General features: G+C 40.0%; 3 protein-coding genes across 3 annotated transcripts; 1 reads left to right on the top strand and 2 right to left on the bottom strand.

The window, feature by feature from the left end:
• Window positions 1–11: 11 nt before the first annotated feature.
• On the bottom strand, window positions 12–4,794 carry dhrs12la (dehydrogenase/reductase 12-like a). Its single transcript, XM_088380649.1, has 10 exons — window positions 4,642–4,794; window positions 3,283–3,416; window positions 2,579–2,661; window positions 2,396–2,491; window positions 2,191–2,272; window positions 2,048–2,109; window positions 1,745–1,849; window positions 1,478–1,568; window positions 920–1,057; window positions 12–721 (listed from the first exon to the last, which is right to left on the bottom strand). The coding sequence occupies exons 1-10, from the start codon at window positions 4,695–4,697 to the stop codon at window positions 606–608; spliced, it is 963 nt and encodes a 320-aa protein (XP_088236775.1). The 5' UTR covers window positions 4,698–4,794; the 3' UTR covers window positions 12–605.
• A 1,070-nt stretch (window positions 4,795–5,864) lies between these two features.
• On the top strand, window positions 5,865–9,579 carry ap1s3a (adaptor related protein complex 1 subunit sigma 3a). Its single transcript, XM_088381365.1, has 6 exons — window positions 5,865–5,895; window positions 6,752–6,819; window positions 7,817–7,995; window positions 8,372–8,480; window positions 9,127–9,264; window positions 9,353–9,579. Exons 1-6 carry the CDS (start codon window positions 5,865–5,867, stop codon window positions 9,386–9,388), a joined length of 561 nt encoding a protein of 186 aa, XP_088237491.1. The 3' UTR covers window positions 9,389–9,579.
• A 483-nt stretch (window positions 9,580–10,062) lies between these two features.
• scg2a (secretogranin II a) lies at window positions 10,063–14,643 on the bottom strand. Its single transcript, XM_088380647.1, has 2 exons — window positions 14,543–14,643; window positions 10,063–12,491 (listed from the first exon to the last, which is right to left on the bottom strand). Exon 2 carries the CDS (start codon window positions 12,481–12,483, stop codon window positions 10,681–10,683), a length of 1,803 nt encoding a protein of 600 aa, XP_088236773.1. The 5' UTR covers window positions 12,484–12,491; window positions 14,543–14,643; the 3' UTR covers window positions 10,063–10,680.
• Window positions 14,644–19,050: the final 4,407 nt, after the last annotated feature.

Raw genomic sequence — 19,050 nt, 5'->3', positions numbered from 1 at the left:
GTTTCTCCCTCTCCCATTTTTGTCATTTTATTTGAGAATACATTTCCAAATTTAAGTTATGTTAGTTAAGAAGCTTGTTGTTAAGGGTGCTGGCTAGATAATAATCATGAATACAAATATTGGCCGCAATTACAAAATGCTTGTGTGTGCAGCATTTAATGGCCAGAGATATCACTTGACTCCAGTTTGAATTCAACCTGACACACGGCAAGACGACAAACAAACAAAAAGAAACATGTCTGTTAGTAACACATAAACTAGACGTAAGAATGAGGTTGAACACATAGCTGGGTCTGTGTCAATAAATAGTGGCTGAGACTTTGGTCTGATCAGATTCCCATCTGATTGACAACTTTCAAAAGTCACAGTGGGTTTGGAAGACTTGATGAAAAGTCACAGAAAACATCATAAAACATTCTTTAGTTAGAGTCTATGACACAAAAGTAAAACCAAAGTTCTTTCATCATCCAAAAGCAATCCATGCTCAATTGTGTTTTCTTAAGGCTGTCTTAAAAGACATCTTAAAATTATATTATGCAGGTATGGGAAAGACAGACTTGATGAGTATTACTAGTGTTATTAGTGCGTATGATCTGGTGGTCTCCTTAATGTGGTTGGAACATCTTAGCCAAGTCATCCAGTGCAGATATGAGTTTCTGCTCCTCCAGTGGGGAACTGTGGGTCCAAGCCAGTGGCAGGTGGGTGGCCACCATCCTACGGTCTGTGAAAACACGCAAATACAAGATTTTATGTGAACACGTGGGGAAATAAATGTAAAAGGATGTTAAATTGGAAGGTCTTTAGTTCTGAAACCCCAAACCCAATCCAATGGTTTGGCGTTGATAGGACACTCATAAATTACTCTAGTTAAAAGTTGTTAAAAAGTCCAAGATTCCAGTCGAACTTATTCAAGTCTTACCCTGATAGAAGCGGCCGCTGGGTTTGCCAGCGGCAGCCTCAGACACAGCGAGCCACACCACTGTGTCGGCGCCCTGCTCCGGGGTCCGCAGGCTGTCCTTCATGGAGCGATGGAAGTCAGGCATGGCGTTTGCCACCGCTGATGCAAATACATGGGGGAAGAAGGGATTGGATATGTAAATATTTAATCAGCGGAATCTATTTAAAATGATACACTTGTGGTTGAGCTAATGAGCATTCTTTGTGGGAATAGAAGTGATGCGAATCGGGTAATGCCTTTCTCAAACTAGACTTTTTATGTTCATCTTAACCAGGGGTCTTCAATCCTGGTCCTCGGAGGTCATTTTTCTGGATGTTTTTTATGTAAAAGGAGGTTCAATTGAATTATCAATTTTTATGTCTCCATGCTGCAACACACCCGATTCAAATGATCAGATAATAAGCAAGGTCTGCAGAAGCTGGATAACAAGCCTAATTATTTGAATGTTTTTTTTTTTTTTTCAGTATGGAGACAGGGTTGAAGACCCCTTCTATGAACTAGGACTTGTTAATGATGTACCAGGAGTGTCGACCCAGCCGGGGTGCATGACAGAGAAGTGGATGCTCGGGTGGATTTTTGCAAGCTGCTCCGTCATCACCACTTGCTGCCTCTGCAAATAACACAAGCACACAACATAAAATAAATACCAGGTACCATGTTTTTAGCATTGTCTTCTCATTTTTAGAACTGTTCATCAGGATTGCTTTTGCTATTTGTCTTTCCCATGCAACTGAATTATTTGACACTTCCAGTATGAATTGCTAGATGTACCGACACTGGTCATACCTTGTGTTGGGCGTAGACCATGGCGCCATCATAGCGGCCTCTCTCGGCTTGCAGGTTTCCTATTCTGAGTTTCTGTACCAACATCCCACCTGATGACACAGTAATCTGCACAAGCAAGGAGATATAAATGATAGTGGACTTGTTAGATGACCTCATCAGAATATGCACCTTACAAGGATTGTCAAACTTGGAAGACTTATGAAAAAGTGGTCATTTACCAAGTCAGTACACATCATGTTAATAAATGACTTGTATTTTTTTTTTCAACCTTGTAGATTAAAGACAAACATGTCTGGGACTCACCACTTTGGGATCTGCACTCTTCTCCAGCAAAGGAATGAGACTCTTGATGAGAATGTAAATCCCTGCAAGAAATAATAAGGATGAAGCATTCCACTGCACTCAGTTGTCGCCATTCCAGTTGCTAACCTGGTCGCGGGACTCACCGAGGACATTGGTGGCAAAGCCCTTCTCGAGTCCTTCCGTGTTCACTTCCCGCTGACTCATGATGCAGCCTGCATTATTAATCTACACATGATCAATCACAATCAAGATCTAGTAACACTGCACAGATGTGATATGAAGATGAAATTAGGATCTTTTTAACAAGGAAGTGAAAATACAATATTAATAATCATCATAATTTCTCACCAGAACATTGAGAGCTTTGTACTTTCTCTTGAAGGCCTCAGCAAAGTCCCAGACCTTCTTGGTCTCAGATAGATCCAGAATGTGCACATAGATCTCCTAGGGTCATATTCAGATTCTATGTGGAGCTTTTCTGTGTCCTTATTTATAAATGTTTGGAGTAACACAAGTCCCACTATACCGTACTTTATTTCCTGTCTCCTTGACAATTTCAGCCCTCGCCTCTTCAGCCTTGTCCTTGTTCCTGCACACCATGTGGATGGTTCCACCTGTGAGAAACATTTTATTTATATTTTTTTCACTCTATAGACAATGTATTAAAATACTCAATTCTAGACTAGACTGTCTGTGCCAGATGTACCAAGATCATTTACACAATGTCCCTAAATTCCCAGATAGGGGATATGAATAATTGAACATCCGTTCATTTCCTATACTGATTGTCCTTATTGAGGTCGCGGGTTAGCTGGAGCATATCACAGCTGACTTAGCGATAGGCATAGTGCACCCTGTACCAGTAGACAATCTTTTGCAGTTTATTTTTTAGCTAAAAATAATTCTATATAGTTTTCTTTCTGTAACTTCTTAATACATCCATTCAACATTAAACACTTTCTGTACTGCTCATACAACAACACTAAACACTTAAATTTGAAATTAGGCCACCGTATAAATAAATAATTGTGGGTTTAACGCAATGGTGACATTCTAATTGTAGTGTATACATTTCCTGTTTATGGATGTGGCAAAATAAAATCAAGTTCTTATTATACACAACCACAATGGTTATTCCTGTTAATCATAGAAATGTTCAGAACATTTAAGCAATAGTCAAAACCAGAGTATGTGATCCAGTAATGGAAGAATTAAATGTTGATAGGGGCTTGTACCTCTCTTAGCAATAGCCATAGCTGTGGCTTTCCCAATGCCACTGTTGGCTCCAGTTATCATGAAGGAGCGTCCTGCCAAAGACACCTCCAGGTCCTTCTCCACAAAACGCTTGGAAGCTGACTCGAAGGCATTTCTATGGAGAAAGAACAAATACGTTTTTGCATCAGTGGCCTCTCCATGAGTACATCAGGACTCTTTATCCCACTAGTTCAGGATCTGCATTCAAATCAGCTTGCACTGTTTTGAAACTCAGCTGACCTCATGTGACAGTGAGAGAGAAAAAGTGGCTGTATTCAGGTCAAAGGGGGTCAGTAGGCAGACTTGGCATTGTGTTCCGCCTCACAGTTTGACTGTACACACGAGTGAGAGATTGTGCCTGGCAGCGGATGTGACAGGAAGAGTTTGACGGTGACTGACAACAGGAACGGAGTATGTGCACGAAAGTGTGTGTGGTAACCATTGTCCTGGAAGCTATTGTTGAGGAAGGCTGCACAAGGCCAAGTGAGACTGAGGCAAAATACCCGCTCTGTTCAGTGGTGTCATGCAGAGAGCTATTAGTGCAGGGACAGAGCGGGTCGCTCTGTTGGAGAAGCAACAACACAGAACAAAGGGGAGAAGAAAAAAAGCATAAAAGCACCTTTTCAGAAAACCCGACTCACTGTAATGAGGATAGCCTCTGATAGGCTGTAGATGGACATAAGTATTGGGACACAAACCATTTATAGCTCTTATTTAATATTGTGTAAATGAAATGTATGGTTGATGTCACGTTTAACTGGCTTGTCACAGTCACATGTCATTTATTGGCGACAATAGAAAAATCAAGTTACTAGTAATTTCTGTCACTTCTGTCATATCATAAACACAGGACCCATATTATACTTTAATCTTTTCAATTGATACGTCCTTCTTCAGAGATATAAGATTTATTTATCTCATTTAAAGATGAGAGGATTAACTAAATAAGGATTAGCAAAATAACTAACTGACTAAAATAATTTGCAAACTTTAATTTAGATGCATCACGATATAGTGTTCCATCTTACCTCTTTTCAATCACCCAAAGTGTTTCACACGTTATCACAAAAAGCATCTATAGTCAAAATTTTCTGTCAAAAAATCAGAAAATTGTTTCAAATAATGAGAACAAATGATACCCCATTAAGATAGTTAAATATCTATATACAGACAGATAGAAATTAAGCAGCAATATTCAAACAACTGTTGTATTATTACTTTACTGTGTAACAAACCAAAAGCAAAGAACAAACAAAAACAAAGAGCATCATCATGAGAAGGGAATCAACTAAATTTAAATGAAACCTGGGGGAGACAAAAATTGAGAGCATCAGTCATACCTGGTGAACTCTGTCATGCCCTTGAGGAACCAGGCCAAGTTGCGGTACAGAGACATGTTGGTGTTCTGGGTCTGGAAGCATCAGGACGTTCTGCCCTCTTCGCTCCTCTTTTGAGCTGCGCTCGGACACCACGTGGAACAGAACGAGCCTGCTGGGCCCACAACACCTGCAGCCCACTACTGGCAGGCAGAGGGACAGCAATAAATACATGAACTGCTCCAATGAGGATTTCTGCAGGGATGTCAAATATCAAACTATATTCTGAAGTAGAAGTACAACCCCTGGAATAATTAAGTGCTGATTCAAATACTGTAGGTAAGTAAAAATTTGACTTTGAAATTTAGTTAAAACAAGTTAAAAATTAGAAGTGAATTTTGACTCTCATTTACAACCCGGTTTGATAGGTTGGCACAAAGAAAACAACTTTGCTTGTCAGTGATATTCAAAGGCAAGCAAAAGAGGATGTTTTTAGCTGCATGACGAAGATTCAAGGCACACATTTGGAAAAGAAAGGGAAAAGTGCAACATTGTTGTGATGATTCCCAATTCACCAAACAAAACAATGTTCGAATGGGTGGTAAAATTAAATAAATTTTTCACTTTTATTACAAACATGGTCTTTTATATATATATATATATATATATATATGGTAATATTGTACTGTATGTAGGAAACATTTGTTTAGTAGTTTAAATTGACACTAGTATTTGTATGAGTTGAATATTTAGTTAATAACAACATTTCTAATGTTAATGAAAACAACTTGTTTCAGTTTCACATTAGATGCTGGAATATTTTAACACTACACACAAGTGTTGTGTAGCATCAATAGTGACCAGTGTTGACTGGTGAAGAATTTCAACTACTATGCAGAGTAAAACACAAAAAAATTTCAGTCACACCTTTAAAGCAGACTGTAAAAGCGTACAATCTCTCTCTCTCTCTCTCTCTCCCTCTCTCTCTCTCTCTCTCTCTCTCTCTCTCTCTCTCTCTCTCTCTCTCTCTCTCTCTCTCTCTCTCTCTCTCTCTCTCTCACCCACTCTCTCTTTCACACTGTGTGTGTTTGTGTGTGTGCGTGTGTGTGTGTGTCTGCGAGTGTGTGTTTACGTGTAGGTGTGGCGAAGGTGTGATGCACAATGTAAGGAGCAGGAGCCCAGCAGGAGCACTTTCACCGCCCATACTGTCCGTAAGGACGTTTCTTCCTCTTGTGGGATTTAGTCCCATGATTCTAAAAGAGATTGAGAGACAAAATGGTGAGTGTGTGCTGCACGGGTTCTTCTGCATGCAACAGTAGTTATTTATTTAAAGTTGAGGCAGTTTATATATGTTAGAATTCAATAGCTAAATTGCATTTCAATTTTGTGGTATAAATGACAATAAAAGTTCTGATCGTCAAAAAACTAAAATAATCCCTTATAATAATAGCAAAACTGTTAGCTACTTGGAATGAAATGGTTGCGACCTTTTTTTCTACATACGCCGTCTTATCTTGCGGTGTTTACAGGTGCTCCTCAGGGCAAAGTGCTTTCTTGAGTCACTCTTTGCATTTATTGTTGTAGTGTATTGCAAAATGGTGGTGTTTGCCATTTACTAGATCAGAGGTCACCAACAGGTTGCTATGTAGAAGAAGAAGTCTTTTGGGGTTTTTGGAACCCTTAGATTTTATGACATTGCATTAACACGGATAAATTTGTTGGCCCCTCTCTGTTAAAGAAAGAAAGGGCCTCCTCCATTTTTTGCAGCAGGAAAAGGGTTCTTACAGATGATGTGCCTTGCCAAAAGTGTCCAGTTTTATCTTGTCTGTCCAAAGAATATTCTCTCAAAAGTTTTGTGGCTGGTCAACATTTTTTTCCATTTTATTAAGATTTAATTTCCATTAACTGTGTCTTCCTTGTCTTCCTCGGATTATGTGACTGAAACTGATGTACCTTGACCTTGGTTCTAACCATGAAGTTCTTTGAAAATTGTTCTGGGCTCTTTTGTTTCCATTTGTCTTAATCCTGTCACGCCCATGCCAGAGCACGCTTGGCCGGCAACTTTCCTCAGCCACACCCCTTCATCACCGTCATGTCTGTCACCTGCTTCCTCTTGTTACTTTATGTATTTAAGCCCTGCCCGTGTGTTTCTTCCTGTCGGTGTCTGCTGTTGTGTTGCTGTTCCTGTCGTCTGGTTTCCCGGTCAGAATTTTAAACTTGTCCAAGTGGACTTCTGTCTGTCTGTCTGTCGGTCGGTCGGTTTGTCTGTCTGTTTGCTGTCCGTGAGTCTCTATCCCGTCTGTGTCCTCGGTTCCCCACCTGCCTCCCTTCCAACTCCCTTTCCCTTCAAAAAATCCTGGTTCAAACTGCATTTGGTCACCCTGGCTCAACTCATTATTGACAAATCCTTTCGTCAATTTCCGCAGGTAGACACAGAAACATCAAGCTGCTTGGAGATGATCTAATACCCTCTACCTTCACCATGCTTTTCTATAGTTTTCTTTCTAATCTGCTGAAAAAACTCTTTTTCGCTCCTTCTGGTCCATGTTTATATTTTTCACACACCATGACACGCACAGTAACTACTTGTCACACTGCAGGGCACACAAAGACAAACAACCATTCATGCTCACTCCTACAGCCAAATTATAGAGGCTAATCGGCCTACCATGCATGGTTTTTTAAAAATTCTGTGGAAGGACCATTCAAAAGACGCATCGTTTTCATTTATTACTTTTTCTCTTTTTTAAATATTTTTCTTTGACGTTACCAACAATTTTGTCACCGTGTGGAATTTCCACAACACACTGTTTGAACTTGGCAGAGCTGAATTGTTCTGTTTTGTTTCCTTGTATCACAGATGTCGAACTCGAGGCCCGGGGGCCAGATACGGCCCGCCACATCATTTTATGTGGCCCGCGAAGACAAATTGTGCATCAAATGTGTGTATCATTACTAGAATTGCAAATTGTCTTCACTTTTAATATCTTTTTAAATATTTGACCAGTTTTTACTCGTCTGATTTGAAAATTAGTTATTTGTCAGTTTGTTTTTTAGCTTTTACTGTATATAATATGAGGTGCTCATACCTTTTTTATTTGGGTTGACAGTCATAATGGCCCTTCGAAAGAAGCTATGACTACAATGCGGCCCGCGAACAAAATGAGTTTGACACCCCTGCCTTATATTCTCTCTCCAGATTCGCTTCTTGCTGCTGTTCAGCAAGCAGGGAAAGCTACGTCTGCAGAAATGGTTCACACCATTCACAGATCGAGAGAAGAAGAAGGTGATCCGGGACATGATGATGATTGTGTTGGCCCGAACACCGCGCTCGTGCAACTTTCTGCAGTGGAGAGACCTCAAGATTGTCTATAAAAGGTTCATATGCATGAAATGTAGAAACTGTTCATCTCACCTTGCATTTTTCATGGCGCAGACCAGTCTGCCGTATTGACAAACCCTTTGGTCCAATAAGAAAGTCAGGAGATTGTGTCCCCCCACAGATGTGCTGTCTAGGAAAAACAACTTGGATTCCCGTGTTTGTGCTTGGCATTGGAAATAAAACAATTGATTACAAAGCTAATGTTATACTTTTGTGTCCATTTATCTTGGTGTTCCTTCCTTCAAATAACTCTTAAGTGTTTATAATTTATGTGCTTGTTGTAAAAGACTTAAGTTACCTTTTCAAGTCATATGTCACGGTTAGCATATCAAAGTAGCTTCAATATATTCACTATAATAACCTCCACTGCAGGTACGCCAGCCTGTATTTCTGCACTGGTCTGGAGGAGCAAGATAATGAGCTGCTGAGCCTTGAGGTGCTGCACAGATTTGTTGAACTGCTGGATAAATACTTTGGCAATGTAAGTACCGATACATTGTGTTTTAACCAAACCTGATGTGCCTCATGTCATTATAAAGCTTAATTTCTATGCAGGATGCATCTGTTCTATTGTTACCTTAGAAGATTGGACAGCATGTTTTATGTAACATCCCGCTGTTCTTGTTAAAGCGTCTGTTCAGTACAGCTGTTTATTTAGATTCTGGTTAATTTTTTTCCAAGGTAGCGCATATGCAAAGTTTTTCAACGAACAATGGTGCACAAAAGATTTCACCAAGTCTGATTTAAAATGCTGCACTTGCTATACATCTAAATTTGGAATTCAAATTACCGTTAACAGATACCTCATTAATAAATACCTGAATGGGTGTGTAATATAGGACATGCATCATGGCCATGTAAGAAGACATTCAATTGGATAATTAAAATAAATGTAATTTATTTGCTTAGTAATATCTATATAAGCGGCAAAGTGGTTAGAAAATTAGCACTGCATGTTTTTAATGTTTATGTATTTTTTTACATATATTTTTTATTTTACTTTATATTTAGTAGATATATATTTATTATATCTGTATACAGATATATTTTTATTTTGGTAAGTACCAATGCAATGATTCCCTTAGAGTCCAGTGTGTGTGGTACATTGTGTTTTGCTTCATCATCAGGTGTGTGAGCTGGACATTATTTTCAATTTTGAAAAGGCGTATTTTATTTTGGATGAATTCTTGATGGGAGGAGAAGTGCTAGAAACCTCCAAAGTGGCCGTGGGTGTCTCTCTGCAGGAGGCTGACGAACTCCAAGAGGTGCAGTAAGCTTTCACACGCCCTCGTGAACGTAGGTTTGGAGAGAAGTGACTCATGAGAACATTTTTTTCATGTTTTGTCATTGCAGACAATGGAGGAATATATGAGCAAACCTATGTATTGAACCAATGACAGAGACCTCTCCCACCTCAGGACATAAACCAAAAGGTTTAAATCTGTGCAATGTTTTCACTTTGCCATGAACCACGAAGTGCTTCTGTAAATTAGCACCCAATATTTTCTGCAAAAGCTCACATTTCACAAACTTTTCTTTTTGAAAGAAATCATTATTAACATAATATATTTACAAAATGTTCTCTGGTTGTCTTATTTTGCTTCTTGAGGAGGCTCTGGCTTCAAATCTTACCTCGGTCTTCCTATGTTGCTTCTTTCTTGGATTATTTGAAGACTAAGTTGTCCATAGGTGCAAAAAATAAGTCTGAATGGTTGTTTATATATGTCTTGTAATGGATGTAAATGGTTGGGGAGATGCATGTTAAATTGATTCTACAAAACAGATACCACTTTTATTCGGGTATGCAAGGATACCTAATTATAGTACAACTAAATATTGCATTCATAATTGCCCTATAAATTTTACTACACTGTCTATGAATTGTTTCCAGTGTATTGTGCTAGTGGCTAACATTTTATTTTTATTGTTTATTTTATTGTGGCATTACATCTCAGCTTGCTAGAAAAAAAAAATCTCAATAGCTTTTTTGCTTGTTTGCTGATTTGAAGAAAAAAAATCTATATGTTAACAATGAGAGGAAAAAAAGAACAGAACTCGGTAAGGAAAAATAAAGTCAATGCTTTATTAACCTCAAGTATGTCACATATGCCCACATTTAGGAAAGAATTGCCAACAAACACAAGTGAAAGTAAGGGGTCCAACACTGATGTGTGTGTGCGTGTGTGTGTGTCGTCAGGAGTGGTGAGTCACATGTACGGGATGTTGAGCAACTAACTCAAATTGTCAGAACACTCATATTTCTGCTAATAAGACATTCAGTAAACCTACAGAGGAACCACAGTTGACTGCATATTTATATCTTTGAAAATACTTAATTTTTGTCTCTGTCCACTTCCACCAACACAATATATATACAAGGAAATACAGGTGCATCTCGAACATAAATTAGAATATTGTTGTGAAACTTAATTGATATTAGCAGCTGTAGTGTATATAAATTCACTATACATATATATATATTTCCTGATGATCTTGAGAAATTTGAATATTACAGTATGTTGCCTACACATTTTCAATTGGTTAGAATTTGAACTTTTGAAAAGAGTTTTCCTGCGTCCTATTTATGCAATACTGGAGTTTGGCCTTTTAAACTGAAATAAAAACTTTTTTTACGATATTCTAATTTATTGAGATGCACCTATTTATATCTGCCGCTTGATTCATATGCCATTTTCCGCCTTGGCTTCATTCTCACTGTCCTCACTTTCTGGGTTGAAGTAGCTCATCAGTTTCATCACAGCCTCATTATCAAAGCCTCTCTCGCCATCCTCAGACTGTCTCTTTGTATTCAGCACCTTATTCGAGTCCATCTGATCCAAATAATCCTGCATGGCCTGTTCAAACGAGTCTGCCGCGTTCTGCCCCGCCTCATCCCGCTTTTGGCCGGCCTTGCCGTAGTGGTACGCTGGGCCGGGATAGCGCGCCAGCATCTGAGACGCCAGATACGCCGCCAGCTCGCCGTCTGTTGTGTCGTCATAGTCCTTTGACTTGCTGGGAGGGAAACGTCGCTGCGTGGGAGCGTCGTCCCCCGGGCGCCCCGCTGTCAGAGCGTGAAGTCGTGACGCAGGGCTTCTGTACGGCTTCCAGACGGGAGTTGGATCTCGGTTCTGCGCGTTGCCCAACCCCAGGATGTTGAGGATGGCTTCCCTCTGCAGGTTTTTGGGGCTGTTCTTTCTGACAGGAAGGCGTCTGCTGTAGAATTTAGTTTGGGGAATCTTGTAGATCTTCTTTGAGGATGTCTTCCACAATTTGTTTTTGTCTCTGCTCTCTTGGGCCTTCCATTGACTAGTTGTTTCTCCTGTCTTGAGCATATCCAGGAGATCCTCAGGCGGGATTTGGTATTTCCGTGAGATTTGAATGAGCTGATAGATAACTCGTGGGTCAATGTTATTTCTGTATTGAGTTACTCGCCTCTCAGCCCTCTTGTTCTCCTCTTCTTCTATTGCTCGCTTCTGCTCCTCCTCTTCAGTTCTCTCCAACACCTTAAGAAGGTAGTAGTCGACCTGGTCTGGATCATTTGACCTCCTAACTGGATACCTTTCATCCTCATCCTGCTCTTCCTCATCATCGACATAATCGAGGCTCCTGTCCAACTGATGTTTGTCCTCCTCCTCTTCCTCCTCATCTTCTCCTTGCTCTCCAGGACCCCAGTCTGTAAGGTCCTCTCCTTCGTCATCATATACCACATTTCTTAGATTGAACAGATCTTCTCCTTCTTCTTCCTCTTCATCCTGCGCATCGTCGTCCTCTTCCTGTCGTTTGTTTGTTATCTTTTGATTGGTAAACTTGTCCAATTCGTCAAAGACTGACTGCAGCGTTGCAAGGTTTTGAGGGGTGTACTTCTCCTCAACATTCTCATTGGTGCGTTTGAAGGGGTTCTCGTGATCATCCTCCCCCTCCTCTTCATCACCCTCCCCTTCTTCATCCTCCTCAAACATTAAGGGCATCTTCTTGTGAGGCATGATACCCCGTTGCTCCGGCACTTTGGCATACACGCCACTCTTCCGGTCAGCACCCGCCAGCGAGGAAAGACGAGGCAGAGTGGGCTTGGATGCCTTTTCGGTCTGCTGCAGAGTGCTGAGTACGGCTTGGAGCAGCTCCTCACTCTTATCCTCGCTCCTTTCCTCATCTGTGTTGTCTCCGTCATTATCAGTGTGCATCGGGTCAGGAGCCAGTCTTAGACTGGCGTGCGTCTTCTGAGCATCATCCAAGTGGCGATCGGCGTTGGGGAGAAGCGGCTTCTCCTGTGAGTCTGTTCTCTGACGAAGGCTTTCAATGTACTCCAAGGCTTTGATCATGTCAGCATTAGGTGACTGCTGCGGTTCTGATTCACTCTCCCTGAGTCGATGCTCTCGGAGAGTAGCCCCATAAATGCAGTGGAGACAGAGAGTGACAAACAGAAGCTGAGCCAAACCGAGGAGGGAATGTTTGCCTCTAGTGGAGTTGCAGAGGAATGGCAGCATCGTGAAACCTGAGGACAGTCCAAAAGGCACAAATCAGCAGTGACCTTTGGGAGACCAGAATTGAGCATTTTGATCGTGTTTGTACTAAATTGTATGGTCTAAAAAACACTTTAAAGGCTCTTTTTTTTGTGTGTGAAATTAGGTGAAAATCCTGCGTGGTATGTGCTGTAACTGTGCGGAGGTGAGTTAGACCCAATGTTGGTCATTTTGCCGGCTGTCAGATGTGTGAGTCGGAGGTCTGCGCTGATGTGGGAGTGGTCACAGCCAACAGTACTTCAATCATGGCATATAAGCCTTTCATTTCATTCCGATTAATTGCGCCGAACAAGTCGCTCACTCATATCTCAGCATGGAAAAAGCACAGTCTGAAGTCGACCACCCTCTCACCACAGATCGATTGAAAGTATGCTACCCAGTGGGTTGCTTTAAAAATACAATACAATGATTCAAAGTGTCGAATGCCCACTGTTCACATATTTATGAATGGAAAATGTTGCATTAGACCAGCTGTCTACTATAATTTAGATCAAATTTCTGTCACCAAATTGCCACTCCACCATCTCCAAGACGGTAGTGCCTAGTTTGGCGGAGACCGGTCAGCTAAAGAGCTAAATATGCCTTGCATGAATACAAAAATGAGGATCCTCTAGTTATTATTTTATGGCACAGATGCACAGTCTTCAAAAATGCAGCACTTAATATTTGTAAAAATGTGATTAGATTATTTAATATGTATGCATGTATGTATGTATGTATGTATGTATGTATGTATGTATGTATGTATGTATGTATGTATGTATGTATGTATGTATGTATGTATGTATGTATGTATGTATGTATGTATGTATGTATGTATGTATGTATGTATGTATGTATACGCAGGATGTAACAGTAAATTTTAATTCACATGCTACAGGTCCCTCCCAGATAAAATGCAGTAAGAAAGATGGATGAAAGCTGTATTTGTACTATATTTGTTGTATTCCTCTCTCTTTTAACTAAATAGGTTAAGAAAATAAAATCTGTCACTATGATGCAGTGCAGTTCAGTGTTCACTAATAATACAGTACAACCACAGTCATGGATTCATACTTTGTCAGTCATGCTATTAATTAGAATGAATAATAATCACATAACTACAATAGCCCCACTGAGACCTAAGTATGGTGGTTTTCAAAATGTGAAAACATTGGGCACAGCTTGTGTCACAGAATATGCGCATGTTGTCATATGACCAGTCAGTGGATGTATTGATTTTCTTTACTATTCAAACAACCACTTCATAAATGCATGCAGTCAATTGCAATTGCATATCTACATAGGAATATTTGTTGTATTAATTCATCTTTTTCTGTGCACTGCTTGCGCGTCATGATTAGTTAGTATTATTAGCGCTGCAGTGATGCTATCGCTGCCGCCTGTTGCTTCTTATCTGAGGATCACATCCTGCAGCAGCATAGCAGCATTCAGCTCCCCTACAAATCTCATTAGTCGTTAAATTGATGCTCACCGTGAGTCACGGCCCCGTTGTCAAGGCAACCCCGTAAGACTAATGTACCCACAGAAGCCACAGTTATGCGCAAACCATTTTAAACAGCAATCATCACCCACTATTACCAGCAAACAGCAATTTCGATAAATAATGTTTGTATGCTTCTTTGAGATGCATCATCTTAAGAAAGGCATTGAAGTGTGCTTTTAATAACCACCTGAGCAAATAGTAGTGAGATTTTATTTTACTAATTCAATTAATTTTGACTAATTATTTTACTTTAATTTTGCTGGTTTTTTAAAACACAACGTTTTTCTGTGTTAATATTAAACTTGCAAACATAGAAAAGAAGGCAACAGTGGCCAAAGAGAGACATAACAAAAATAAATAGTCAAAGAAATCATGCACAAAGACAACACAAGATCAGAGCATCAGGTTGCTGAACAGCTGCCTAAGAAAAAGCCGAATAAATAGAAAATAATTCAAACACACCAAGTCTTCCTCTTTTCATGGGATGAAAATTATGTGCGATCACAGCCAAGTCATGACTGAATTAGAAATCCTTACCTGTTTGGACTTAGTTTGCGTTGACGGTCTTGTCGAGTGGTGTGAGCATCGCTGTCTCCAGCGTGAGTGTGCGCTCAGCACCACGGACAGCTCCACATGCTATGAGACGCAAACCACGTGACTTAGACGTCAGCGAACGCAAGAGGCACAGTTTTTTTTTTTTTTTCATGTCTGCAAAATCAAATTGATTCTATTTTTAAATTTAAGGCCCAGACAAAAACATTTATAATGCTACGTTGGAATATGTTTTAGCCTACAATATTTGTGTACCAGGCCAGAAGCAGCAATCTCAGGTCAGATTTGACATTGTGAAACCAAATGATACGTGATTCACTCATTGGAGAAAAGAGTCAAGCCTCTGGTACTTTTTTTGTCTTTTTCTAAAATGACTCACTGTAGTTATCTAATTCTGTATCCATTTTGAGTACCCACCTATGTTATAAATAGTTCCTTGCTTTTATAAATAGTTAACATGATCAGACACCTACATCTTTGTAAGGTCTATCGGAAAAGAACAGGAGCTTTATGTTTCATTTTATTATATTTCATATGCCTAGAATCTAGCTGGGATTTGGACGAAGCTTTAAACTTTTTACTGTTTTAAGCCTTGATGGCTGTTGTTGATGTTGGAAACCTCATTGCATGTTTACTTTTCTATAGTAACTGCTGTTCCCATTGACATATGCTGGAGCTCTGCTGCAACAGTGAGGGACAGACGCAGTTAAAAGTCCAGCGATGACTCATGTTCCTACTCCACCAAAGAACCAGTTGGGCGGGGGGTGATGAGGGACTGCAGTCTGCCGTGTGTGTGTGTGTGTGTGTGTGTGTGTGTGTGTGTGTGTGTGTGTGTGTGTGTGTGTGTATGTAAAAAGAAGAGTGGAGAGCCCTTTACTTGTAAGCACGCACTGTGGCCTCTAATTCTGGCAGCTTGTCAAGTCTGTTCCGTTATGGATCACTGTGAGCCGCTTACACTTTCATTCATAAATTTGCCTCCTCGCTGCCTTTGATGTGAGCATTGGCTATCCCCCAATGACCTGCTTGTCTTGTTTTTTTTATGCAAGCATAATTTAATTTTAGATTTTTCCCAGCTGGAGAACAGAAATGGATGAAAAGGGCTCTTTCAGATTTCCTGTTTATTTTCCTCCTTGCAGCTTTCAGAAATCAATGTGTCCTTATTCGGTTAGAAGTCTGTTGATGTCACCCATAATATGATGGATAAAATTTTAACCATTGAGGGTTTCTAAAAATCACTTTAAAATGAGACGTGCTGTACTAGAAATAATACAGTTGGGCTTGTTTGCAGTTAACTAAATAAAATGTCGGACTAGCATAGGCAAGCATAATACATGTACACCTTGTGGTGTTTTTTTTACTAATTGTCCGTTCGTCCGTCCATCCATCCATCACGGGCCACACAATTAAATGTGGTCTCCAGACCTGAGTTTGTGTTTTCTACCAGGGGACTGCCTCATATACAGCTAGGCCAACTGAAAGTCTGGCTTTTGCTACCGCAACGACTAGGGGCTGAGCCCTGGCATTAAAACTAGAAAGGCTTCTACTTGCCAGAGATGAAGGCTTTGCTCAAGAAAATAAAAACATTTTTCCGGTCGGGCAGCAGTTCATACACTGCACTCTGTCAATAGACCATGGCATTTCAGTGATCCCCAATGTGTGGGAATCAGCCACATAGTGGTGATACAAATTGGAACAGCTTGCTCACAAACGCATTTTCAGTAACAGGCAGACAGCACAAGATTTACTTACTTTGCTTATTTTCACACTTAATGAGTGGGCAGGGAGTCCGGAGTGCCAACTACTTGTGTGCAACCAATTAAAAAGTCACATTTCAACAAGATGTCCCCTTTAAAAATGTATGACCCATCCAGTCAGCCTAATTCCACTCTCCCACATGACTAATACATATCCTCCTCCACACACTCACATTGTTATGTGCACATCAAGCTGGAGCTTTCTGGCTAATTGCTTGTCGCTGCGCCTGTGGCGGGATTACTGATAAACAGAAATCAATTAACAACTCACTTCACCCCCACTGCCTGCATAATAAAAGTCAACAGCTTCTTCTCTGTTCACAGAAAAACTTTCATAAAATGCTCCTAAATTTGCCACACTCGCAAGTGTGTCGAGACTGAGGTTGAGGCGTCACGACTCCCATTGGATGCTTTACTGTACGAGTCAAAACAATTCAGTCCTGGAAGTAGTGCGCTGCCACTTCCTGTCCCATTCTCATTAATTGTCTGTTGGACTCTCACTCTTTTCTGCCAATACTAAGGCGGTCTTCCTCAGCAGAAATATACCACAAAATCCAATATAAACAAGAAAATTGATGTCGAAGACAGGATGCATTCCCCGCTGTATGATTGCTGATTCACTATAAGATTAATCATTGGGTGAAAATGCTGACACACAAATTGAACCTGGAACCCTCATAACCATTTTATTCCATTTATCTTCATACCACAGACAACCTAGTACACTGGATAATATTTTTTATTCCAAAGGGTGGAGCCTACCATTGATTTTACCATGCCAATGTTAATCAAAAATATCCATCCATCCAAGTGTTGGCCCATCTATGGCAAAGTCTTATTTTGTGTTAGCACCTTTAAGGCAGTTTGGTCAGCAGCCATTTAGTTCAGGCAATAGTATTTTACAATAATATACAAAGGGATAAACCAAATAGCTTATTTTATATCAAAACTAATAAGTGTTTCACATACAAAAAGGAGTTATTGTTCTTTTCAATACACTGAATAATTCTCTTAATTTTACGTTTATTTTGTTTGATGATAAATCTCAGTTTAGAATGGCTTAAAACAACTCAGAGCCTTTTTGTTTCTAAAGAATTGTTTATTATCTGCCATATTTGTTTGTTGTGAATTAAGTTGAGTTTGCTGCCATCATGAAACACTTATAACACACATTTGTACTTTCAAGTGGAAGTAAAAATAAAAATCAGTCGAACAAATGCTTGCATCTAGAAAAAGATGATTGTGATTCCAATTTGTAGCACATGCAATCCTGATTAAACAGCCATTCAAAATAGTTATTGCTTCTTTCCCGCTCACCAATCGTTAAATTGAATAGTTTGCAAGCACAAGTGATTACATTGTCTATTAGTCCAACAATGCTCCGATACAAAAAATAAATTAGCATCAGAATAGCACAATAGGACTCACAACAGCCGACCGAGCCCTCCCGTCTTCATTTTGTTGAACCAATCATATATTTGCTAACCATCTACCAACATGAACTTTCAGTTCAAACTCTATTAGGTTTGTGATTTTTTTTTTCCATATCCCAGCATCAGAGTTCTCACAATCTGACCTTGTCTTTAGAAGGTAAAAACGCACTGCAGTCCAACTGATAATTAATGCCAAGCCCACTTGTAGATTCCTGCCATATTTGCTTTGTTGGTCTGATGGAGTCATTTTCCATGTAACTGTTCCCTGGAAAATGTGGAGAAGTAGTTAATGTCCAGTTGTCCATAATAGCTGAGTACAAACGAGTTAAGTGTCTCTTAAGTGTGGCTCAGTTCTCATTCAAAAGAGTTTAGTTTCCCGCATTTGGTGACATCATAGAATGGCTATTACCCAATTTCCACCAAATAGTACAGTTGCTCAATTGTATTGTGTTTACATTTTCAAAAGTTGAGCTAAAATGTATTTAAACATAGTCCAGCACAGTATCCAGTATTCTTGAAAGGCAGAGTCCCCGTTCTTCTCTCCTCATATACTATAGTGAAACTAAGAAAATAGTAAATGACGTATCTAATTAAAAATAATGAAGATTAATTATATGAGCACGTAAGCAAACAATTGACAGTAAATGCATTTTTAAAGGTAGTGGTGTGTGGCAGTGTGCTCTTGAGCGAAACACTAATTCTGCCTATCACCATACATTGCTGGCATAGGTAGGTGAACAAAGACACGTTATTTGCAGTGAACAAAATATTTCCGGACCACTTCAGTAAAATTGTTCTCTCTGCCGCTCTCACCACACTGTTTGGGAATGAATGTATTAAGGTCCCAGCTAGGCTAGTAGAGGGTGTCTGCAGTGTGGTCATCTAACCATTAGAAAATTAGAAAAATCGGCATTGGCTGCAATAGTGAAGTAAGAGGAAGATCAGCTCCAAAATCCATCCACAGCTGTTCTTCAGCACTCGTCTTTAGGATGCCTTAACTCAAGCATATTTTTCATGGACAGTGAAAACACCGCCCTCTGTTGCCACCTGCACATTATTTGTTTTGTAAGGGCAGAAATTTGGCTAAAGATTTTGAACTGGTTATGTTTTGGCAGAGTGCCTGATGTTGTGGCAGGTGAGTTTGGCATTATCTATATATAAACTCTCATCTCTCCTGTTGGAGGGCACTGGGCTCTCCTCTCCGTGCTGCTCCATGATGTGCAATTGTCCCCTGGCAAATGGCCAGCTGCTCCCCATTCATCACCACCAGACTTGGCAGCCAATAATTCTGTTCCTTCATGCAGGT

Source organism: Syngnathus floridae, chromosome 7 (genome assembly GCF_059516105.1).
Source record: "Syngnathus floridae isolate MCC-2025c chromosome 7, RoL_Sflo_1.0, whole genome shotgun sequence".
In the NCBI taxonomy this organism is placed as follows: Eukaryota; Metazoa; Chordata; class Actinopteri; order Syngnathiformes; family Syngnathidae; genus Syngnathus; species Syngnathus floridae.
Note: the sequence above shows the minus strand (reverse complement) of the source record. Positions and strands in the feature narration are given on the sequence as shown.

What these genes read in the sequence shown, in the direction of transcription:
- ap1s3a (XM_088381365.1), top strand. Translation starts at nt 5,865, where the DNA reads ATGATTCTAAAAGAGATTGAGAGACAAAATG. An exon ending in TCCTGTCGTCTGGTTTCCCG is followed by an intron (nt 6,820 to 7,816) that starts GTCAGAATTTTA and finishes TTCTCTCTCCAG; the next exon opens with ATTCGCTTCTTGCTGCTGTT. An exon ending in TGGATAAATACTTTGGCAAT is followed by an intron (nt 8,481 to 9,126) that starts GTAAGTACCGAT and finishes CTTCATCATCAG; the next exon opens with GTGTGTGAGCTGGACATTAT.
- dhrs12la (XM_088380649.1), bottom strand. Translation starts at nt 4,697, where the DNA reads ATGTCTCTGTACCGCAACTTGGCCTGGTTCCTCAAGGGCATGACAGAG. An exon ending in GGCATGACAGAGTTCACCAG is followed by an intron (nt 3,417 to 4,641) that starts GTATGACTGATG and finishes CTTTCTCCATAG; the next exon opens with AAATGCCTTCGAGTCAGCTT. An exon ending in TATGGCTATTGCTAAGAGAG is followed by an intron (nt 2,662 to 3,282) that starts GTACAAGCCCCT and finishes TGTTTCTCACAG; the next exon opens with GTGGAACCATCCACATGGTG.
- scg2a (XM_088380647.1), bottom strand. Translation starts at nt 12,483, where the DNA reads ATGCTGCCATTCCTCTGCAACTCCACTAGAGGCAAACATTCCCTCCTC.